General features: G+C 43.1%; 2 protein-coding genes across 3 annotated transcripts in view; one reads left to right on the top strand and one right to left on the bottom strand.

The window, feature by feature from the left end:
* lurap1 (leucine rich adaptor protein 1) overlaps positions 1-9,988 on the top strand; it is a 435,521-nt gene extending 425,533 nt beyond the window's left edge. The window contains exon 3 of the transcript XR_014569424.1: positions 9,973-9,988. The gene's annotated coding sequence lies outside the window, so the exon portion shown is untranslated. The remainder of the gene's footprint in view (positions 1-9,972) is intronic.
* cachd1 (cache domain containing 1) overlaps positions 1-26,055 on the bottom strand; it is a 108,031-nt gene that overhangs the window by 42,925 nt on the left and 39,051 nt on the right. For both annotated transcript variants that reach the window (XR_014569423.1, XM_083767881.1), the window contains exons 2-4: positions 23,108-23,170; positions 16,543-16,691; positions 684-790 (exon numbers count right to left, since the gene is read on the bottom strand). Coding sequence is in view for 1 of the 2 variants with exons in the window: in XM_083767881.1 (XP_083624007.1) it covers positions 684-790; positions 16,543-16,691; positions 23,108-23,170 (319 nt within the window). In the remaining variant the exon portion in view is untranslated. The remainder of the gene's footprint in view (positions 1-683; positions 791-16,542; positions 16,692-23,107; positions 23,171-26,055) is intronic.

Raw genomic sequence — 26,055 nt, 5'->3', positions numbered from 1 at the left:
TACAAACATCTAAACTGAGTGACAAGGGATGAGACTGTAGACCAAGGTGAAGTCAGGATAGATGGTTAAGAAGGGAGATGAGATCAAAAGCAAAGAGTACTATTTGATCTTAGGTCATCATGAAGGATGTTTTATAAAAAAAAAAGAAATAGCAGAGCAACAGAGAACAGAAAAGCGAGGAGAAGGGGAGAGAGACCGACTACAAAGACGTTTCCTTACACCTTGAGCTGCCACAGCTCATTATTTCCATTGCAGCTTTTTATTGCCCTTTCCTTTTAAAGATTTAACAACCTGAGATCTTGACTTCTTAAAAAAGCGGTTGCCATGGAAATTGTTCTTAACAGAGTCACTCAACTGTGAAAAAAGAAAGGAAAAATAAAGAAAGAAAAAAAAAAGACAGAAAGAACTTAAAAATGGAGATGGATTCCATGGTTCAAATTGGAAGCAGTGCTGAGTGTGCCATCACAGTTGAGCTTTTAAAAATACCACAAATGTAGAAAATAGCAGCTGGTCTACAAGCTCACAACGCATCTCAACACGAGACATTGTGAGTTTGTACATCGGCTATTTTCACAAAAATTTAAGTAGCTATCAAAAAGAGAATGAATTGAAATGTGTCTTATGTCGAGTGAACGCTCGTGCGAGCGTGCGCGCGTGTGTGTGTGTGAGTGCGTGTCTCTCACCTGAGTTGAGGTCTCTCCCAGGGTTGAAGGCTCGGCTGTTGACCGTGGGGGACAGCCTGTCACAGCAGATGGTCTTGGAAACGTTAGTGTTGAAGTTGCCATCGAAACTGAAAAGTGACACACAAAACAACATAGTGACAGTTTAGACAGTATATCAAGTCTTTTTTGTGGCAGCTTTGTGCGGCTGGTTGAACTGCCCTGAGAATAAGGGAACCCAATTTTAGCCCTGGTAGTGGCAGAGCTTTGTGGCAGTTACTGGGTCTGTCTGTTCAGTGTGGTAATTATTCTGTATTTATTTTTTGAGGGGCTGAATAAAGAATGCGCTGGAGCAATTTTGACGATTTGAGCCTTTTTAATTTTGACAGATTGTCATCTGGATTATGTTTTCTTGGAAGAATTCCGCATGTCCGACCATTGTTTCCGCATTCCTGGGTGCATCGCCTCACTAGTGCTGTGCAATATATCGTATAGAAGATATTGATATGAGACTAGTAAATATTGTCTTCACTGCATTACAGGAAACTTACCCAACTGTTAGATATTCTGTTAATTGCCTTTACTAGTTATTACTAGAACTCGACCGGCAACAGGCCATACTGTACTGTAGCACACTGTGCCGTACTGTACTCTACTCTACTGTATACACGGCACACGACGGACCCATAGATATATGCACACGTCGGAGCTGCTGCTCGTGCTGCTCTCCCGACGTGCTCTATAGGAGATGTCCTTACAACAATGAATTGTTTGCAATGAATTGCAAACAATGAAAAGTTTGCAGAAGCACCCGCATGCAACATGCTATGATTGCCGGGTGCTGTTGCGCGAGTGAAACGCGGCACGTGTATCATCGGAAAGTGATGTGCGTTGTGTGTGTGGCATGATGTGTGCAAAATAGGATAGAGGCAGCCTAATCATAACAGATAAAACCAAATGCGTCCGACTGTCATCATAGATATACAACACGGTGTAATGCGGTTTACTGCCGGCATTTTAGTACATGTAATGTAAGTGTTGGGTTGTTGAGTTGTAATAGGCCATTTTGAAACACATTGAATGACTTGAGTTTTGAGTGACAAAATCATTATCGCAACGCCTCTTATGTGCATGCCCATACTAATAGCAAAGCATGTGAAATTAATGAATTGGCACAGGGAGGGGGTTGTCAGTGAGGGGAGCAGCCTTCACCGCACTGCACCAAGACTGGGTGCTTTGATCCCCAACACTCCCACCAACCCTTCCTTCAAATCCACAAATCTTTCATACATACACACTCGCAAATTTCTCTCTCTCTCTCTCTCTCTCTCTCTCTCTCTCTCTCTCCCCCCCCCCACTGGCCTGGTTTGACTGACATGTACTCTGATGTTCAGGCGCCTTTAGAACTTCACACATTTAGAGTCCCATTAGGCCAAAGTCATTACTATTCTCCTTCAACCAACCCACTTTGCATAGCAGGGCCAGACAGAACTCTCAGCAAAATGTGTGCCAGATAAAAAATACATTTGCAAGCGCTTTGAATTCCACATAAAAAAACGAGAGCCAAAAATGAATGAGAGAGAGAGGAGAGGTAGAATAATGATGAGGAAAGAGTTGGGGTTCAGTATCGATTCTGATCTGCCATGTAAATGAGGGTTTAAAAAAACATTCAAGACAAGCATGGTGTGTGCGTGCACACTGCACATACACACACACAAATAAGATGTAATGAATATGAAGCAAGAAAAAAATATTTATACTTAATTTGTACCCCTGCCGCATTAAACTTTAAATAATGCCGCTATTAAATATGCATATCAATAATGTAACATACTTTAGGTATGCATGATTTATTACAATATATCCCATTGGGTACAGCTCTCCTTACATGAATTGGAATGATAATCCTTTAAGCGATTCAAAAGGAGATAACATCAGCATTGTGCCCTATAGAATCAGCATTTTGTCGTTAGTAAATCTATAACCAGGACCAGGTAGACTTCATGATTACTTTTGGTGGGAAAATGGTCTCCATTTTACTTTGATGCAAGAAAAGCCTACAATCACGTATGTACTATGGAGCTCTCAGAATAACTGACAGACACCTCTAAATAAGGGTGCAAGTATCATGTTGAACACCCGATATCCAACTTCTGCTTATATAAGCCATTATATTAAGTCACACTACATGGTAGTGGACTGGAATATCAACAGTGGAAGTGATCCTAAGCCATTCAAAACGCCCTGTGAGTACAATTACCTTGGAGAGGCATGCTGCTGCGTTCCACTATAATGTCAACAGTAATACCCCTTCAAGTCTTCTAAATCCCCCAGCGAGTACTGTAGTACAGCAGCAAAGTGAGCAAACTGACTAGCTGCAAAGCTAAGAAAGAAAGAAACTTTGTCCGAAGTGAGATGTTTTATGTATTTATGCAACAGCTGTGGCCGGTGGCATTATGCTTTTTGTGGTTGTCCATCCAACGGCATGTCCATCCGTCCATCTCATTCTTGTGATCAAAATATCTGAGGAATGCCTAGGCGTACAAACGTCCACTTAAAACTCTAAGGGGAGCTGATTGGATTTAGGTGGTCAAAGGTCATGGTCACTGTTGCCTGCACAAAAACAAATTTCACCCACCGTTTCACACCTGTGAACCTGTGATGTGACAATAAAGTTGTTTTTAAATTCTGATCTCAAGTCCACCCCATTCTCATGCAGTATCTCAGTAACACACGGAGGGAATTTCATTACATTTGGCACTAAATGTCCACTTGGATGAACTGAATAGAATGTTGTGGTCAAAGTCACTAGCCGAAGGTCATTGTAACCTCACAAAATACTTGAGTTAGTTTTGTGTTCCATTGCACAAATACAATTCTCATTTATTTTGGTTTGGCGAACGGAATAGTTGAGATGGATTTTATTTTAATTTTTGGCTCAATTTAAAAAAAAAGCTTGTTGAAGACGAGGTGTTTTGCACCTGTAATCCAGCAATTCGATTTAGTTGCCTTCCTCTCTGCAGGTAGGAAATCTCAGCAGCAAGATAATGCAGCGAGAAGGAAAAATTGCAGATGGGGGTGAAAGGAGGTGGTGAAATGAAATGAAAGCTGAAGTTTTTGGCAACAAGTTTTTTGCAAGCAAAGCGTCACAAAACCGCTGCCTAGGGAACATGGCCCCATACAGTAACTAGCTGAAATGTGTCTCCTTTCTGATGTCTCCTGGCCACCATGCTGCCTGTTCCCTCCTTTCATCCGCCCCCTGCTCCACACGCTGCCCTGCCATTCATTAGTATTAGCCACCAGAGAGACTGCAGGAGGCTCAGTGGGGATTTGGTTAGGGCTGTCAGGGTAGGGAGGAAGACAAGAGGACAGGAAGATAAGAACAGAAGAGAAACGGAGCCGGGGAGGGAAGAGAGTAAGATGGAAAACAAGAAGTAATGTCCAATTGCTGGCCACCTTCATATGTACGAAGGTGTCAATGCACCAGAAATAGCCAACCTATAAGCTCACGACGTGTCGCAGATCTGATGCATTGTCAGCGTATAGATCAGTTATTTGTGGCATGATGTGACACCGCCATACGTACGCTGAAAGGCTCAATGCTGAAAGGTATAGAGGCAGAAAGTGAGAGATGGGGAGCAGTATTATAAGAAGAGGGAGTGATATTATCAGCCACTTTGACATACTCAGGTTTTAGAATATGTGCTTTCTCTTCACCTCGCTTTCATCTTTCATTGGCAAACAGGGATATCATTAGTATCGTTAGTTAGCCGACTAAGTGTTACATAATCGGGGATTATATATATTTATGAGATGATAACGTGATGATTGTACGCCGCCAATGCATTTGTTTACTACAAACATTATCGCCCGAAGCACCCACACCCCAGGAACACTGTTGCCCTTTCACCACGCTAAATTCTCCAGGTCTATGCAAGTGAGAACAAATTACATGTGAGAAAATTAATTCACAAGCCCACAAATGCCATTCAAATGCCATTCAACACACACTACGACTCGCAAACCTGGCAACACTGCCCTGTCTTCTAATAGGCCCACACTAGCTCTCAGAATCTGATTCTGATCTCCTGCAGGAGAAGAGAAACAAGGAAGGAGAGGAATTGTATAGCCTCACGATTTAGCTTATTCCTTCTAAATCTCTGTATTTAAAATATAACTCACTCAGCGAATCTCTTAGTTACATCAACATTGTCAGTAGTTTGTTTGTGCCTAAATATTACGATTACACGGATCGCTTTGGCTATTTTCGCCTCCCAGCCAACTGCCGAGTACGCACGCCTGGAAGCCTCTCTCTCTCTCTCTCTCTCTCTCTCTCTCTCTCTCTCTCTCTCTCTCTCTCTCTCTCTCTCTCTCTCTCTCTCTCAATGAATGGACGGTAGGTGGCAGTAGTAGAGGCCAGAGAAACTATAAGACAAATAAAGAAATAAAGGGGCTACTGATGATTGTACGCAACAACAACTATTGCATTGTGTGTTTGAGCTGACAGGCCCTTTTTTATGTCAATCAATCAAGTCATCTCAGGTCATCTCAAGCGGCAGATGCAAAAATAGTTTTTTATATTAAAATTATATATATTTTTAGGGCCATGTCATGTGCTCTACCTGCAAAGCCTTTGTGATCTATAACTTTTGGGCACCGCTTAACGTCAGATCAGGGGTTTTGTCGGCCAGCGCCAAAAATGCTCTCCGACAGCCTTTGCCTTTGTTAGGCAGTAGTTAGTGTACACTGTCTACACTGTAGACAGTTTAGATACTAGTTTGAATTTGTGTAACATTTCATTTCATTTATTGGTTAGAGTTAGGTAAGAGGGTCATGTGATACTGTAGAATAGGGTCAGATAGTTTTGATGGTTTATTTGAGTTGCCCCATATAGCCTGTCTTTTGTTTTGTCTTGAAGCTGTAATCACTATTGTTCATTATTATTATACTATACTAACGTTTAGTTAGTAGAGTGAAGGCTGGAAGTACATGTGCTGGCAATCCCTTTAATTTAATTCTTATGCCAGCCGTGTTGCATCCTCTTCTTAACCCATTTAGGCCTAAGGCCTATTCTAAAAACGCCTCTAAATCCTGACCTAAGGTTTCTGAAAAACTTCAAATATTTATATAGCAGCATCAAAAATTTTACATTTTTGAATACTGTACAGAACCCAAATTTGGGTGCCCGGCCTGAGGGGGTAAGATACCAATAGGGGTTCCCGCCCAGAATGGGTTTACCCCTAGACATACTAAGGGAATGTAACACTAAGCAAGAGAACCAGCTACAGTACATCCACAAGACTAAGTTGAGGCCAACTGAAACGCACTGGAACTTTGTTTAACACATGTGGAACCTTGTTACTACTACAAGGTGCCAAAACCCAAAAGTAATTATTTTCCCATTTCATCCCAGGAGTGATCTGAGAGATTGTGTTGTTTCGCTCTTGCATATCTTGATACGGCTTCTTTGGTTTCTCTGGAGAGTTTGGAGTTTTCTAAGAAAACGATATCTCTGGCTGTCGGGAGGAAACAACCTAACTCACTAAAGTGTAAGTTAGGTAAAAATTCTAAAATGGAGTTAGGTGATAGCAATATATTTGTTGATCGGCGGTGATCTCAAAGCACTGTCAGTGAGACATGCATGTGTCTGCCCTTCAGATGCCTGACCAACACTGCCATGCTGGTAATGTCAATTTCTCTGTTGCATATTTTGCATAATACTTCCATAATTACTCAATAATTAGAGATCCAGTTGATTTTTTGGGGTGTTCAAGCCATGAGCATGAAACAAACAAAAACAGATTTTCATGCTTTATTTCGAGACTCCTGTGTTATCCTTAGTACAGGTGCAGGAACAACAACAATTTAAACTTCACTTACATGCAATAATTGTACCGCGCAACAGATTTCTTGAATTAGAAATATTGTTCAGATTGAAAGGTGATACCCAGCCAGCAGTTATCACAACGAACGAGAGACAGCGAAATGCCTTCACGGCGGACGACCTATGTCGCGACGTATATTTTTCCGTCGCAACGTATATTCGAGTACGTCCTGGCGTAAATATCAATTCGTCCCGGCAGAACGGACTCGTCGCGGCTATATCTACCCGTTTGCGACCTAGTAGTTTGACTATTCTTTTACGTCGCGACAGAACGGGACACGTCACGGCTATATCTACCCTTCTCGACGTAAAAGGTAATTCGTTGTGGCGTGTGTGGACTCGTCGCAACAGAACGGAACTCGTCGCGGCTATATCTACCCTTCTCGACGTAAAAGGTAATTCGTTGTGGCGTGTGTGGACTCGTCGCAACAGAACGGAACTCGTCGCGGCTATATCTACCCGTTTGCGACGTAGCCTAATAGGTTGACTTTGTTATATGCCCGGTGCGCGGTGCCCTGCGCGGTGCCCTGCGCTGCCCTACGCCCACCGCGTGCACCTTGCCGGTCCGCCCTGCGCCCTGTGGCCTGGCACGTGTGCACGTGTGCCAGGCACCTTGCCGGTCCGTGGAGCCCTTCGCCGTCCCCAGGCGACCCTGCGTTCCAGAGCTGTCACCCATGCCCACCGAAAATAGCTGATCTACCAGCTCCTATACGGGATGGCCCGACCCGCGTCTGTGGACCCCTGGGGATCACGGTAGTCCACGGGGGTCCGTCTGTGTGTGTGTGTGTGTGTGTGTGTGTGTGTGTGTGTGTGTGTGTGTGTGTGTGTGTGTGTGTGTGTGTGTGTGTGTGTGTGTTCTGCGCAGCCCCGTGCGCCTTGTGGATCAGAGCGCACGGGGGTTAATGATAATACCCCCGGGCGGTACGGGTCCCCGTGGACCCTTGGGGATCAAGGGGGGCCACGGGTGTCCACGTTTGCGGAGACGCTGCCTTCATATTAGCCTATACTTTAATAACAATAAGCAGCTGATCTACAATTGACAATTTGACATGTCATTGCGTCGTATTCTGTCTGTCTTTCACGCACGCACGCAGACATGTCACAGACCACCACATAACCATATTTGTATGGCCATATCGTTTATAGGCCTTATAGCTGAATAGCGCCGGCCGTCGGGGGTTCATTTGGTTCCACTTCCAACCGTCCCATTATGGTCAACACTTATGATATGCTATTGCATTCTTCCAACTAAAGATTTAAATATTAATCTGGCAGCTCCGAAAATAGCAGAAGATGTAATGCAGTAAATGACATGGCACGGACTGGCTCAGAAAATCTCCCTGCATCATTATAAACCAGGCCTATACTGAATGTAGGCAATTGAATTCCATTACGTTTGTTTCAATCAACTGAACTAGACCAATAAAATAGTAGGCTAGTATTTATGTTTTTCGTTAATAATAATACTGCTAATTATTATTGAACGGTAAGTACGCTGGTATGTACGCTATGGTACACTATAAGCTTGTATATCTGTTTATTTTAAGCATGCCGCCGCATTCTGTCAGAATCTCGTGTGTGTGTGTGTGTGTGTGTGTGTGTGTGTGTGTGTGTGTGTGTGTGTGTGTGTGTGTGTGTGTGTGTGTGTGTGTGTGTGTGTGTGTGTGTGTGTGTGTGTGTGAGCAACCTTTACAGAGAAACTGTGATAATGCGTGGCTTGTGCACATAGCCATGTGTGCAACTATAGGGCCTATTCTCGCATGCACCTATAGTTTGAGCGCTTGTGCTCCTATCCGTGCCCCCCCCCCCCCACCCCATGTGGACCCTTTGAGGGGGCCGGGGGGGGGGTCATATGCATTTCTATACAAGGCTATATTAGCCTATACTTTAGCCGATCATCAAAGCTCACCACGCTCATAGCGTCATTTCTGTCTGTCAGTCAGTCAGTCAGTCAGTCAGTCAGTCAGTCAGTCAGTCAGTCAGTCAGCCAGCCAGCCAGCCAGCCAGCCAGCCAGCGCAGAGCACGCAAAATATATAGTGATTGTTTTCTTACTTCTATAACAGCCTGTCTTTCTCATTTTATTGACTAACATTCACTTACATTGTCTTAGCACCGAAATAAACTATTCGTTCATTCATCAATGCATTCATTCATTCTTTCATTCAATTTACTGTTGTATTAAATGTTATGATAAACACTTTATGATTCTTATCTAAAGTATACTCGGACCCTCGTCTGGTTCTGGTGTGTGACGACCCGGTTGACATTTCCATGGTTCGGACAGCTGCCAACGATGTAACACTTTGCACGTTTCATTTTTTTACTCAGAGATCCGTTTATCTACACATGTAATATTTTCAGGCAACGGACCTACACATGTCAGCTACCATAAACCACTTCAAGTTATTTTTTTTATAAAACAGGTCGGGAGTTATTAAACCGAACGTGGACGCTGTTCCAGTGTTACAATTGCTGCGCATGTCGGATTAATTGGCATGCATGATAAATGTAACAACGCTAAAAAACATCATTAAACATATCGTTTTCAGCTTAAAGCAATTATATTTCATTGAAGCAACTCCTTAGCATTGTTTTCATACCATAGATGTGATAAGAAAATGTAGGGAAAATAAGGGAAATATTAAATAGTATCGGGTGTACCAGTTTGGGCTTTTTTTATTTATTTATTTTTGGCACCCACCCACCGCCGTATAGGAACGTGACGCGGCTGCACATATATAAGTACATTGCATATTCACGTAGGCCTACAAGTACCTGTTATCAGTACACAGCCTGTTGGATATGTTATTACAACATTAAATTCCCCGAGATGTGCTATATTTGCTGTTATTTTATACCTAAAAGTGATGTTGTCAAGGCAGTAAGATATTTGTACTTCCCAAGGATTAAGGAGATGTTTTTAATTTTTTTAAAGGTTTGTACTTTAATGTTTATTTAGCATATTTAGAGTTATTTTTGCTCTCTAAACACATTGATGCATGGATCAAAAGAAAAAATTATAATACACTCCGCAGAATCCCACAGATTTTCCTCCGGAATCACCGCCTAAAAACATTGAAAAAACGCAGATTTCTTTTTCCTTTAGTCCTCACTGTCAGTCTGTGGAATAAACAAAAGAAATTACATTACTTAAATCGTTGTACATTCTCACAAGCATGTTTGTTATTTTCATATGTTCATGAATAGTAAAAGATAACTGTACCTCTTCTTCCACTTCTTCGTCTCGCCTGGAAAAAAGATCGACCATTAATGTTGGATTATTGTACTATATCTGTGGCTATATTAAAGGCCTTTTATATGTGATCTCACATAATGTGCGAGTCAGAGGCAGAGCTAACGTTACTCAATGATCATTTGCCGACTGATTTATATCACAGCACAGCGTGTGCTGAGAGAGAGAGAGAGAGAGAGAGAGAGTGAGAGAGAGAGAGAGAGAGAGGGGGGGGGGGGTGCTCCGTTTATTGGCTCTATATAGGCCGTGCGAGACAGGATTATTTTAAATAAATATGTCTCTGTCTCTGCGTCTCTAGAGCTATAACATATTGTGATGTGTGCAGCAGAGGAGGAGCTCAGTGATTGATGAGCAGAGACGCACTGATTGACGGCAGTGAATTCAGGTGGTGGACGCCAGTATAAAAGGGACACTTGGGTGTTTGTACAGGTCGGAGCATACGTCTTGCGGCACGGCACTCTGGGGACGGGAGGGGCCGTTCGCTGGTTTTAGTCCAGCCGACAGCGAAGACAGACAGCGAGGGGGAGTTAGCTTTGAATGAAGCAGGAGGGGAGACTACACTTACGGTCTCCATAGACAGGGCTGGGCAAGTAGCAGGGTGATCGGCCGCCTCGCTCCGCGACCTACGATGACAGCTGACCAAGTTTAAAGAGACTGTATTGTCAGCGCGGCACGCCGGCCAGCTAAGCATCCCCTGGGGAGTTGGACGGCGTCACAGCTCAGACCCTGGGGGGTCCCGCCCTGGCGGCTAGTTAAGTACATGACCAAACACTGTTGTATTATGTCACTATGTGTACATGTAAATAGGCTGGTATTTTATAGAGTGGTTTTATCATTAAGTGCTGTGCATATATGAAATGTCCTGTTATAGTTTATTACCTTTTTGCCTCATTCTATTATTGTTGTGCTTTAATAAAGATTGCTCTGTTATATATTTAAATCCCTTGTCTGTGGTCCGTCCAGGTTCTGACATAGCTACAATTTATAGCAAACATAGGAAACCCACTTTTATTACAAGCACACATGTGCACACATGTGTGCTATATGTTATAGCTGTGCTGTGATATAAATCAGTCGGCAAATGATGATTGAGTAACGTTAGCTCTGACTCGCACATTATGTGAGATCACATATAAAAGGGCTTTAATATAGCCACAGATCATATAGGAATACGAATAGGCTTGGGCACTACCCTACCATCTCTCTATAGTGGGGCACCGACGATCTGCAAGCTCACAACGCGCTGCATGTGGACGCAACACTTGGAGCTTGTAGATGCGCACCACAGATCATACAGGGCGTGTGTTCCAGCTAACCCTATAGCATAACACACACACACAAGCAACAGTATAGACATCTATTCATCATTATTTATTTCAAATCAAAATACAATGTAATGCTGCACCACTGTCATGAAGTTCGCACGCACGCACGCGTGCGACACACACACACACACACACACACACACACACACACACACACACACACACACACACACACACACACACACACACACACACACACACACACACACACACACACACACGAGATTCTGACAGAATGCGGCGGCATGCTTAAAATAAACAGATATACAAGCTTATAGTGTACCATAGCGTACATACCAGCGTACTTACCGTTCAATAATAATTAGCAGTATTATTATTAACGAAAAACATAAATACTAGCCTACTATTTTATTGGTCTAGTTCAGTTGATTGAAACAAACGTAATGGAATTCAATTGCCTACATTCAGTATAGGCCTGGTTTATAATGATGCAGGGAGATTTTCTGAGCCAGTCCGTGCCATGTCATTTACTGCATTACATCTTCTGCTATTTTCGGAGCTGCCAGATTAATATTTAAATCTTTAGTTGGAAGAATGCAATAGCATATCATAAGTGTTGACCATAATGGGACGGTTGGAAGTGGAACCAAATGAACCCCCGACGGCCGGCGCTATTCAGCTATAAGGCCTATAAACGATATGGCCATACAAATATGGTTATGTGGTGGTCTGTGACATGTCTGCGTGCGTGCGTGAAAGACAGACAGAATACGACGCAATGACATGTCAAATTGTCAATTGTAGATCAGCTGCTTATTGTTATTAAAGTATAGGCTAATATGAAGGCAGCGTCTCCGCAAACGTGGACACCCGTGGCCCCCCTTGATCCCCAAGGGTCCACGGGGACCCGTACCGCCCGGGGGTATTATCATTAACCCCCGTGCGCTCTGATCCACAAGGCGCACGGGGCTGCGCAGAACACACACACACACACACACACACACACACACACACACACACACACACACACACACACACACACACACACACACACACACACACACACACACACACACACACACACACACACACACACACACACACACACACACACAGACGGACCCCCGTGGACTACCGTGATCCCCAGGGGTCCACAGACGCGGGTCGGGCCATCCCGTATAGGAGCTGGTAGATCAGCTATTTTCGGTGGGCATGGGTGACAGCTCTGGAACGCAGGGTCGCCTGGGGACGGCGAAGGGCTCCACGGACCGGCAAGGTGCCTGGCACACGTGCACACGTGCCAGGCCACAGGGCGCAGGGCGGACCGGCAAGGTGCACGCGGTGGGCGTAGGGCAGCGCAGGGCACCGCGCAGGGCACCGCGCACCGGGCATATAACAAAGTCAACCTATTAGGCTACGTCGCAAACGGGTAGATATAGCCGCGACGAGTTCCGTTCTGTTGCGACGAGTCCACACACGCCACAACGAATTACCTTTTACGTCGAGAAGGGTAGATATAGCCGTGACGTGTCCCGTTCTGTCGCGACGTAAAAGAATAGTCAAACTACTAGGTCGCAAACGGGTAGATATAGCCGCGACGAGTCCGTTCTGCCGGGACGAATTGATATTTACGCCAGGACGTACTCGAATATACGTTGCGACGGAAAAATATACGTCGCGACGTACGTCGTCGGTCGTGAAGGCATTTCGCTCCACCTGCAACGAACACTAGAATGTGTACACACTTTTTATATTTTTTCAAACTTTTGTTATGCATGTACTTCTATGAGCAAAGGTCTAGTCAAAAGACTGTCATTATGATGTCCATACTTTTCCAGGTCTGAAAAACAGTAATTCATAATTCTATACTTTTCTAGACTTCCCAGACCTGCGCAAGCACACTGAAAATGACGCACTTTACTAGGCTGGGCTATTCGTTCACTCTGCTTATTTGGCTTGCCTGGGGACTGATAATATTTTCCTCTCAACCCTAGCAGCCATCTCTACCCCCACTCCCGGGAGCTGGGCTGTGACAGCTCCCAAGTACATGTCTATCTCTTTTTACAACTGGATATCAATTGATCTTCTGAAATAGCAACCTGAGGATGTCATGTCATCCTAAAAATATTAACCTAAAAAAGCCTATAAATACATGGATAGGATACACATAGTAGACTCATTTACACACATATAAACACCCAAACTATCACACGCACACGCACACACACACACACACACACACACACACACACACACACACACACACACACACACACACATGCTATTTTCAGGTACAGTCTGACTGGTGATTAAAGCATACCAGCGCACTCGCGAGTACTGCCCTCAGTGGCCTCCTGGCGAAGCGATAGCCTTCTAGCGTGGCGGCTAGCTGACATGGATACTGTGTGAACCATCTGATGGCTGACCTGACTCAGACCCCCAGGAGCAGCTGATGACTAAGCCTAGCAAAGGACATGGCGACCTGGACAGGAGGAGCTCAATACGGGAGCCATCCACATAAAACTTGAAAACATAAACACAAAAAGGTATCTTAACCCTGAACTGAGATAGTAACTATTGTACATAATGCACTTTTACAAAAAAAATAAGACAAAAGAATAAATAAATACAAAATAATGTCAATAACACATGTGATTGTTGCGACACTTTGATATGGCAAATGAAAGAATTAACAGTAGTCAATAGTATTGTTAATGCTTGCATTGACACACCTAAACCTAATACCCGCCATTATAAATTCCAGTAGCTGCAGTTGTGTTGCTTACATCACAGACTCAGTGTATTATTTATTTATCAGCTTGGCATCTTTATATTGAACTGTAGTTTGTAAACTTTTTTGTAAACGTTTTATTCCCCTTCAAGAGGAGCTTTTACTGTGATGCTACAAATCCCAGCTCAGCTCAGGCTAGTAACAGTATGACTATTACTTTTATACTGCACTTAATAAATAAATCAAGGGAACAGGCAAAATGTATATTCTACACATTACACACAGGAAAAGACCGAAGGAGTGAGAGAGAGAACAGTGTGAGGGAGTGATAGAGGAAGAAAGAAATCACGGTGAGCAGGATAGAAATCACTATGTGCCCTTTTTTCCCCCCAGAGGATGAAGCTTTGATGTTCAAAGCTCTATCTATTTCAGCTGCGCACACACGCACACACTCGCACGCGCACTTAAATAATCTTTTCCTCAGTCAATTTCTTATCGTCTGTACTGTGTTGTAAGAACATCATCCTAAAAGCCAACAGCCTAACTGCTATGCTATCATTACGTGGATGTGGAATACGGTGTTAACACCCCAATCACCCAGGACGAAGGTCACCGTCCTTTCTATTAGTAACACCCAGTACCCAAGACGAAGTTTTATCCAAAATAAGTTTATTGATATGAAAACGGTTCGCATCGCTCCACAGCCTATAGGAGCACGGTCACCTGTTTCCCGATGTTGCGCAACAGTGAGATGTCATCGAAAATGTCCCCCCCCCCTGTTTAGCCAACAACAACGAAAATCTTAAAACGTTAATAACTCGCGATCTAAATCATCCCGTCCAATTCCTTTTTTTTAAATAAATTTTATTTTTTATCCCACGATTTTGTAACCCATTTTTCACCCCTGTGTCAATCATCTAATGTGATCCTGGGCTCTACACACCCTCCACCAACCTAGTCCCCATATATGGGGGACAAGGGGAGAGCAACGGACTTGAACTCATGCTTCCTTCATGCCTGAGTGTCCAAGTTGCTCCTTTACACCTGACAGGGGGGAGTTTCCCTGGTTGGACGTAGCGCGTGGAAGGAACACGTTATTCCAACCAGTTCCTTTCCCCTCCATCAGGCGCCCCGGCTGGCCAGGGGGAGGCAGTTTAGTGACCAGGATTACTGCATGTTTTAGGATCATGTGTTAGACGGGCCCCCGCTGTCCAGTCGCTAGTCGTGTTAGATTGAATCCCTCCTCCTGTTGTTGTCGATCGCATCAAGAGTGTTTTGGCTACATTTAGCTGCTACAGCCACATCCAGCACTGCCACATCCGGCACAACATCCGGTCCGTCGGTAAAAGTGCTCCGTTGCTATAAATCGATTGGGCGCTATAATTTAATGGATTAAATAACCCCTGGCAATTAGTGTGTTAAGAAGGTTCAACTCTGTTCCTGCAAATTATAAATCACAGTCCATTCTGGACTGTGTCTCTTAAATGTGTCTTTAGCAGTGCCTAATGTGTATGGGCACATTGGAAGTGTGCACACACACACACACACACACACACACACACACACACACACACACACACACACACACACACACACACACACACACACACACACACACACACACACACACACACACACACACACACACACACACACACACACACACACACACACACACACACACACACACACACTATGGCAACCATAAATAAAATGTGTTACATGCATGATTCCATGCCCGAGGCGTGGTAAGTTACAGGTGGCCAGTGGCCCTGCGCCAGAAAGCCTCTCTCAGTAGGACACAAGGGACGAGAGCTGACCTTGCGGCCCATGATGAGGTCTCGGCGGTAAGAACTTCACAGAGACAGATAGCAGGTAACATCAAAACCGCATGGGCAGAGAAGATAAAGGGGCAGAGGGGCGAGAATGACAGAGGGAGAGAGAGAGTGAGAAAGAGACAGAGAAGACAGCTGCTGCTGTGGAGATTAGGGTTGAAAGCAGCTCTCTCTCCCTCCCTCTCTCTCTCTCTCTCCCTCTCTCCCCCTCTCCCTCTATCTCTCCGAGGCCTTCTTTGAACTGTGTTCTTGCCTGCTGAAATGGGAGATAGAGTGAAGGCTGGAAGTACATGTGCTGGCAATTTCTAAACTCCCACCACATGTGGTACTTCCAGCCCTAGATCCAAATTTGAGATATGTACGGACTCATCCTTTGACACCGTCTGATGAAATCGTTTGTTATGTTGGGGCCTATAAATGTCTTAGATACCCTGAGAAAACACCTAAATACATACATAAATAAGTTCCGTCTTCTGTTTATAATATACATTATAGCCGTTAGATTGGAATTTATGATCAAAGTGGGATAGTGCAGAGACCCAAGACAATGAGGTATGAATCATGCTTGAACAATGTGGACATTTCACACATCTTTGGGTAAAAGAAATGTGTTACCTGGCGCGTTCGTAACGCGTCGCAAGCACGACCTGCAGCAGTTTCTAATACAGTTTCTTCATTTGTGCTCTCTTCTGCCCTGTCTTTAACAATTTAACAGACTATAACTCAATGTGGGTTTATTACCTCCACAGGGATATATGAACATACGTCGAACATGCACAAGCTGTCTGTGCATTTGCGGTACACAAGACAGTTGCTGTCATTTGCGGTTGCCAACTTAAAGTATGTTTTGGGACACAAACGGAAAGAGAAAATGAGAGATAAGGCCAACTTACTCCATCATGGAGGCCGGTATGGAGCAGCAGTCCTGTATAGCAGTGAGTGGTGAGGTGAGATGGGCGGTGTATGAGGCCTCCACAACCTGCTTGTTCCTGTTCACCACGTCCAGGTAACGGTTAAACTTCTCACGGATCTTCTTGGCAAGCTGCAGGACACAAACAGAAAACGATGAATGACTACATGCTATAGAGTATAGAGCGTCGCAGTCCCTCCCCCTTTCAGAACAACGAACGGCCCAGGAAATGAAAACGCAATGCATTTCCCCATAGGCAGTTCTTATTTAATTTATATAAAGACCTTTTAAGCGTTGTACGAAGCCAACTCTTGTCGTGACAAATCATGACAACACACACAATATTTTGGACCAAACAAATAATTACAAAGAAGAAAAACAACAAAAAAAGTGTTGTAACCTCCCGTTCTTTTCTACTTTCTAATTCTTTGTTTGGCCCGAAGAATTCTGTGTGTTGTCTTGATTTGTCACGACAAGAGTTGGCTTCGTACGACACTAAAAAGGTCTTTAAATAAATTAAATAAGAACTGCCTATGGGGAAATGCATTGCGTTTTCATTTCCTGGGCCGTTCGTTGTTCTGAAAGGGGGAGGGACTGCGACGCTCTATTATGTTGTTTTATGCTTTTGCTTTTATTGTTTTTCTTCATTGCCCTGTAAAGCACTTTCAGCTGCATTTCACGTCATGAAAGGTTAAAAATAAAGTATTGTATTGTATTATTATTATTACATTTGTGGTGATATTTCCATTGATTTGGTCAACTCAATGTATAACCCTGAAGTAAAGCACTTGTCTCAAGTGGCAATGCAGTCATCATTTGGCACTATTGTGAGGGCTTTACGGCGCTCACAACATGAGCTACCGCACATGGCACACATGCTATACACAATCTACGTAAGTACATTCATGCATCTGGATTATGCTAACTCACAGCTATAGTGCGAACATGATTGCTTGCATGCATGCATATCAGTGTGCAGTAATGCTTGCACACTGTTATTTATGCATATTTGTGGAACTAAAGTGTACACACAGCATAGACATCCACGTGCGCAGGACCAGATATGGTGTAATGTTCAGAAATGAAGCTAAGAATAATCAAGGATGGCCAGAACTCAGGTCTGCCTAAGTGTGAAATCCATCACTGTTAAAAGCAGAACATGATGTCTGTGGCTGGTAAACCTCTCCACTTCCACATTGCACATGACTAATTAATTAAAGGGAAATTCTGGACCACGAACGAAATGAAAACACAGAAATTGGCTTGAGGGAAGCTCAGTTTGTAATTTTGAAGCGACGGTCCTTCTTAAAAACAGATGATCCCTCTTCCTAAAAACTGGTTTCACACAGGGGATTGCAGTGGCCGTGAATATTTCAATCATTTGTAAATGTTAACAACTATCCTACAAAGCTAGGAACGGCTTTTGAAAGTCTATTTCACAGAGGTGGTAGAACATCAAGTGGTTATAGAGGTGATGCGAGTTTCATATTAGTTGACCGAAGTCCACCAAGGGTCTATAATAAGCCCCCGCTTTTTTCACTCCACACTTTTTCATGGCAAATAGCTGAGCTTGCAGATCGGCTCTTTTTGACGAATGTTCGTCCCAGAATAGGGACGTGAGAGTTAATTTGGCCAAAGTGAAACAATTCTTATGGTTTCCAGTTTCCAATAATTATGAAAAATCTTAAAAAAAAAAGAAGATGAATAATAAATCATGTGAATACTACTCTAGGGTGCATTTTTCCTTTAAAAGCGTAGAAACCGTGAGCAGGAAGGAGAAAATGGCCTTTCTAAACAAAGGCACTGGGCTAATTCAATCAGTGTTCACTGGGGCCCTTACAGCAGGCCCCTGGACGGGCATACATTACACCTCCTCTCTGAAGGACTGAGATCTGGTTGAGCGCACATCTCAGGCCTCATTCAGAAAGGGTTCCAGCCTCTTGGGAGGCACTAATAACCAGCGTACCAGCAGTCCCCTTCGGGAGACATTAATAACCAGCACACCAGCAGGGCTTCACAACAGGTTCCTGTTCCTGCTCTCTGAAGCTAGAAAGCCCAAGAGGTCTTCCTACTCACATGTGCACGTATAAATTACTGGTTCCTTTTGAGCTACGTCAGAAATCTGTTTTCATGAATTATCCATTAAAGGGATATTTCACTTAAAAATTCAGTATTTAGATATTTGATATTCATTTTAGCTGCCCCGCCCCCTTCCTATACAAACCCATTGTAGATTCATCGAAAACACTGGTTCTTTTTTCTGGTGACTGATACTGCCCACATGAGGTGCTTGTGTGTTTGTTTATTTATATATATATATATATATATATATATATATATATATATATATATATATATATATGGGTTAGGGTTATATATAATTCAGGGAAAGAATAAGGCCCTACAAAACAAATCAAAAAAGTTATTAAAAATACATTAAAAAGGGAATTAAAATGACTCGCGTCATCATAACTGCCAGGTGCAGCAAAGAGACTATGGATTTTATCTCCCATTGGCTTAAAGGATACGGCTTCATGTTGCAACGTTATCTCCAATTGGTATAGAGGCAGCCAATCATGAAAAAGTGTCCACTAGGTCCTCACAAAGCCGAAGTAGAAGAGAGTCGCGACACGCTTTGATCTCGCCACAAAGCGAGCTGCTATGGGCTATAGTTACAAACATTGGAACTATCCCATTGAGATAGAATGAGCACTTCTGCATGAGCACTTCCGCATTCCATTGTTACAATGAGAGTGTCGTCACTCTTGTACTAGATCACACTGGGTAAATACTGAATTAAGCAACTTAAAAACTGTCTGGTGTATTCACATAAGCCTGAGTAGACGATGAAATGACCAAAAGTTGTTTTGAAAGTGAAATATCCCTTTAAACACTAAGCTAAAAAAGGACACAAAGGACAGAGCTAAGAACACAAATCTCACTGCACGCAACTAAGAAGTGTTGATAGTGCAACACTCTTCTTAGTTGTGTGCAGTGAGATGTAGATTACATTATGTTGGTGTTATAGAACTGCATCATCTAATATGTATTATTCTCAATAATGTAATTAAGAATGTATGCCAATGGGAGTAGCTGTCTATATCTGTGTGTGGGTAAAATGTATTTAGTTGCTGACAAACCATTACATCGAGAGTATCTCAGTTGAACCAGATTAAACTAGCCAACACTATTGCGCCTTGTTAATTACACAATAAAGGACTGTTTCCACAGAAACTGGAGCCCCATTGTCCAACTCCCATAATTGCCAGTGCCTACAAAGTATGGTGTCAACCAAGAGCAGCAAAATGTGCCATGAACTGCTGACGGCCCATGCACCTAATCAGCCAGCCGCTGTTTCTATTAGGGTTTAACAGGGGTTTGATTGAGGCAACGCCCAGACGTACTAGGCCTACTAACCCACCGCAAGAGTTGCATACATGCATATGCAACCACACACGCATGTCGCACACACACGCACACACACACACACACACACACACGCACGCACGCACGCACGCACATGCACATGCACACACTCAATGCAGTCACACACAAGGACATTACGGGGAAACAAGTTACAGACACGGCAATTAGCTTCAGTGGACTTTGCATTAAAGAGGAAAAATGACCCAGTGTTCAGCCAGGGACTGTTTCCATAGTCAAAAGGGTGGGACAGGGAAGAGAATAAAAGCTGGTGTGAGCAAGCCTGAACATTAACAGAGAAAAAAGCACTTAACATCTAGCTGTGCAAGTTACAGCTTAGGTTACTGCATGCTATGCTGTAGCCAAAGCCATCCCTTCGGACCTACTCACCACAAATTAGCCACACTCTCCCAAAAACAGGGATCTCCTCTCTCACTGACAAAACCTACCCACTCCTTTGGCTATGGCTTGTAATGGACAGTGGGGTTGGTTTCAGCCACAGAACCAAAATGCATAGACCGGGGCCGGGCACCCTGTGTCTCGATGGTTTGGAGTGCATTGAGGTTTAAACCCTGTCAGCCAACCTTAGACCACATCCATGTGTAATAGTGCTTTTGGTTAAGAAGACCAAGTCCTGTTTGGAAGAGCTTGATTCTGAACATGAATCATCTGAAGGTTTGCATTGAGTGGTGTGGAATTAAAAGACTATTTGGGCTGACATGCAATCAGCTCAGTAGAATAGCTGAATGTATACAGAGTAGGTCATTTGTTTGTGTGTTTAATGCAATATTCCCACAATGACTGCAGCTGGCTTTACTGTTGCATTCATAATGTATATGTGACAAATTGCAACTTGAAATCAACATAATTCCAGTGCCATCATGACAATATCCTTGCCATCATATGTCCTTGAAAAATGTGGAACTACTTCACAGCTACAAATTAATGTCATAAAAACCTGCTAGGGTAACACACACACACACACACACACACACACACACACACACACACACACACACACACACACACACACACACACACACACACACACACACACACACACACACACACACACACACACACACACACACACACACAGTTTATTTTATCTGCTGACTATACAGGAGCATCTGTCTCGGTCAAGAGCAAAAAGCCAAAAACCTAATCATCTCTGCTCCCCGATTCATCTGATGAATATGAATGTATAGGATATTATCTCTGCCAGGAGATCAAGAATAGTGCATGTGTGTGAATATGTGTATATATATATAATATTTTTCATTATTACACTGGAATATCTTGGACTCTTTCGCTCTGCACATGTGTGTGCGACAGTTACAAACCACTGTTCCCCTGCGTGTCTCCATTCAACAATCAACAACCGCTGCCTGTATGCAATGCAACAGACATGCTGTTGCATTGCTGTGTATACAAGTGCTTCTACATCGGCCCAATATGTTTGTCAGTAAACATCATCTCTGCAGCTCATGGACATGGTGTTCAATTACTCCACACGGACCAATGTGTTCACTTGCGGCCGCACAAACTCACAACCCCTGGTGGCCTTAATCTGCATTGCAAAGGCAGATGAAGGCATGCTACGCAAGGCTATGTCCAGACTAGGGGATAACAAAAACAGAGGAATGGATTTCCACCTCCTCCCCCCCAACAGATCGAACCTTGGCCCTTCCATACATAAACAGATATGAAGAGACTGAGTGAGGCCCCATGTCATTACAGAGAGGCAGATGTCTGTGTCTCCCGTCACACTAATGAGTTTCCAGAGGAGAAACTACAGCAGAGAAGCCATCTCCACTGTAAAATCCTGAGAGTTCATTTAACTTAGCTGAAGCAAAGAGCCCCCATGCCCAAGGAAAACCATGCCAAGTATGCCAGGTCTGACTTGTGAAGTGCCACCCACCTCAAAAAGGGCTGAGGGCCCAGGGGTAATAGAATACATGGGAACTCTATAGAGTATAGACCGACCAAGGATGGTTGCAAGACCCAGACTAATTAAAACATTTCCTTTTCGAATGGGAGGAAGGAACAGGACCCTGGTGGGAATCAATCTACACGTCTAAGTATTTTAAACAGCATTCTCTCAATGAAATGCAAATTACCATATGGACTTGTTATAATGCTTTCATCTCTGAAAGCATTGGCATATGCTTTATTTCGGATTGAATGGAAATAAAAAAGAAATCCCTATTTTAGGTATAACAAAAACATCCATGAAACACTGCCACTATGCCAACTGAATTGCAAAGCAAGAAATGTTCTCACCCAGCCAATACCCAACGCACTCGTGCCTATGTACTTACACACATGTGCGCAGTCTGCGCACGCACAGGAAATACAAACAAACACCAACCTGTCTGTACTTGCTTGTGGCTGTTTACCAGTCTGGAGTTCCAGTCACTCTTCCAAGATCCCCCACACACAGGAACTCATGCCCACAGACAACCAAACATGTGCCTACTAGATGACATACTAGATACTTGGGACTCATCAAACACTCTCTGCCTGGGGTCCAGAACGGATATTTAGACTTTCGCGGCTGAATTCAAGCGGATGACAATAAATCATCCCATCAGATTGCAGCTCATAGTTATTATTTGAAGTGGAAATGCATCTATTTATTATTCTGACATTGCGGCAAGAGGAGTACCCTACAACCTAATGGTGATGCTTACCATGTGGCAATTAAGTCACTAAAATAATAATCTTAAAATTAACCAATGGATTTAATTTGGCATTGGTGTATAATATTTGTGGAGAAACATGATGCAACATTATCTCACAAAAGTGTTTCCACTGCTAAGAATAGCATTCTCTCCCTTCAGCCTCATCCTGTACATCTCAGTTCTGATGTCGTGAAACAGGCGAGAGAGGAGTAAAAACACAGAGAACTTCAAAGCCAATGAGACAGCAGCCATAGAATTTTAATAAACCCAGTATTTCTCTTATGGCTGCATTGGCTGGTTGTGTGTGTGTGCGTCTGTGCGTGCATGCTTGTAAAAAATATGTGTTAATTGCAGCTGAATAGACATGGACACAGAAGCACACTATAACTAAATGACAGATGTGTGAACCCCACACACACACACACACACGTTGTGACTCACCTGCTGCACTTCTGTCTCTCCATTGGATGTCTTCTCAGTGTATACAAATGAGTTGAAGATCCTCTGTAGAGAGAGCAGCAAAAGAAAGACAGGGGGAGAGAGAACAAGGTTAGAACATCATGAGTTAATTTAATCCGGTGATTCTCAACCTATTTAATTTCAAAGAGGCCCAGCATTATGTACACTAAGCTCATCTGATATGATTTTTATCTCCGAGAGTGAGCAAATGGAACCAAACGGAACCGAATTTGCACACTCTCAGAGTTATAGACCTGTAAAAGGTTCATTTGGTTCCTTACTATATCCATAATTTATCTGGGGACCCCCTGGAACCCCTTTCGACCTGCAATAGCAAATATATGGAAATGCATTTCCATTTCTGACTCATGAATCTTTGGACTAACCGTGTGACACAGGAATGTGCATTCAGAATGTTTAGAAATAATACATATTGTATATGTGTGACCTCTCTATCGAAATAAGTATCACACTGCGAAAGTGCGAGATTTTGGCAATACCCAGCCCTAGCTCAGATACTGTGTGAGCACAAGTTCATATAATTTCTTCAGTTCTTTTGCGAGTATGCACATATTTGCGAGCCATTTTGTTCCCATTTATCACTCAGAGAATAAACATGTTCAAACTTGGTGTTTTGTCAAGAAACACATTAGATTCCTATAGAACTAAGAAATGCTGGTTGGTAAAACCTTGCCTGCAAGGTCAAAATTAATTAAGGCACAGTCACAGGTGTGATTTGCATAACTCCGAACGGACAGAATCCTCCTTTTATTTTGTCCATAGCATACATGCTCATGTATTTTAGGATAAAAGTTAAATTGAACCTTCTCACGTTACCTTTGCAAAGAATCACATGATGTCTACTAAATAAATTACAGATATGTTATTCATCAGACGACAATAATTACTATTGACACCAAACAACACTATCAAACAAATGTGTCACCAGAATCAGATCCCCTGTAGTTTGAGTACTTTGATGTTGTTTTTCTTTTTTCATGTTTCACATAGAAGCACAGTATAGCTGTAAATGAAAAATCACACCCGTGTGAACTGAGTGGTGCTCTCCCCCTCTCCCTCTCCCTCCCTCTCTCTCTCCCTCTCATATTAGCAGGCAGCAGGCACAGCACAGCACTATCCCTCTCTGTTTCTGGCGCCCCCTACTGGTACAAATAAGTCATACTCGTGCTCAGATACACATAGGTAGGTTGGTAGGTAGGTAGGTACGCACGGACATTGCTGGTTGTAGGAGTGGTTGCACTACTCAAAAATGTTCTATACGTAATTATATTTGTAGTTTGTACCTCATAGAATTAGAAGGGCAATGATGAGATACAGTATAAATAGCCTTTAATGGCAATGGTCTGTGAATAAGTTGGGTTATATTGACCAAACTATTTATATCAGCCAACCAAGTGCCAAAATAAAAACCTGATACCGCAATGGTGGAACCACGATGATTTAAATCAGCTTAAATCTGTTTCTAGAACTATACATCTAAACCTAAATGGATTGCTGACCGGGCTATGTCCAATAGCATGACAAGAAGGGAAATAGATTTTCCTGGGACTGGTTCAAGATTTCACCATTTGGCTTCTAGCCTGAAAGAATGTTTAAATGCCCCTCATTTGCATTATATGTTAAGTAAGACATTGACCATTTGTGACATGAGGCCAGAAAAACAACAACATTCAACAACAACACTCACCTTAACTGTTCGTTTACAGAACCACCTCTGACACACACGTAATGCATGTATGCACGCACGCACGCACGCACGCACCCCCCCACCACCACACACACACACACTCTTTACACAGCTGGTCTCGGGGGTGCCATTGACTACTACTCACACACATACACCCTTACTTCCAAAACATAGGGAGCAGTGCTTCGTGCCAGGTACAAACACCATAAAACTAATGTTTGTTTACAGTGTTGCCAAATTTATGCTCGGTCGTACAACAATGTCACACACTGAAAATAGCAGATCTACAAACTCACAACACTTCTTGCATGCACTGCATTGAGAGGTTATAAATTCACTATTTTCAAAATTGTACGATTTAGTATTTAAATCAGGCTTTAGGCAGACGGTAGGTAGGTGTTTCACCGTGACATTCCCCACTGTTCCTTGGTTCCATGTTGCACTCGGTTCCCACTGCTTGTCCACACCTATTGTCAGAAGCATTCCAGAGGGGCTGAAATTGCCCAGAATGCATAGCATCGAGCCAACCTGAAGTTCACTTGCATTAGACCTCTATTTTGTTGCCATAGCACAACCCTCGCCCTCTTCAGTGGAACAGTATAAAAATAAAACAAAGCACTGAAGCAGTGACTCATGCAACATAATCAAGGGGAGACTTGACTTGTCACGCCAAGATGGCTCTTCCCAAACATAAGCAAAGCCCATAGAGTTATAGGCAAAGCCCTTCATGTCCAGGAGAAATTGTTTAGAAAAGAGTACCTGAAAGGTATTTGTTGTTGTTAAACAAATTAAAGACAGACGTGGTCAGGGCAGCACATTAGCAGAGGCCCTACAGGCAGAATTGTGATGGATTTGGCAGCCAAATGGCCGTTATATTACAAATGCAGGTTCTAGACCACCTAGGATCTTGATTCTTGTGAATAATCCCACATTTTCAAGGATGAGGAATACAGTGGTACTGTTTAGGTTTGTCCTGTGACCATTGCAGCCATTTTTCAAAATGGCCGCAACCCACTGTTATTTTACAATAACTCCAGTTCTAGGCCACCTAGGATCTTGATTCTGGTGGCTAATCATACATTTTCAAGGATGAGGAATACACTGGTACTATTTAGATTTGTCCTGTGACCATTGCAGCCATTTTTCAAAATGGCCACCAACCTGCTGTTATTTTGCTAATTACTTCTAGACAATTTAGGATCTTTATTCTGGTGACTAATCT

This window comes from Protomyctophum parallelum, assembly GCF_964188405.1.
Source record: "Protomyctophum parallelum genome assembly, chromosome: 6".
NCBI lineage: Eukaryota > Metazoa > Chordata > Actinopteri > Myctophiformes > Myctophidae > Protomyctophum > Protomyctophum parallelum.
This window is presented reverse-complemented; position numbering and strand designations above follow the sequence as displayed.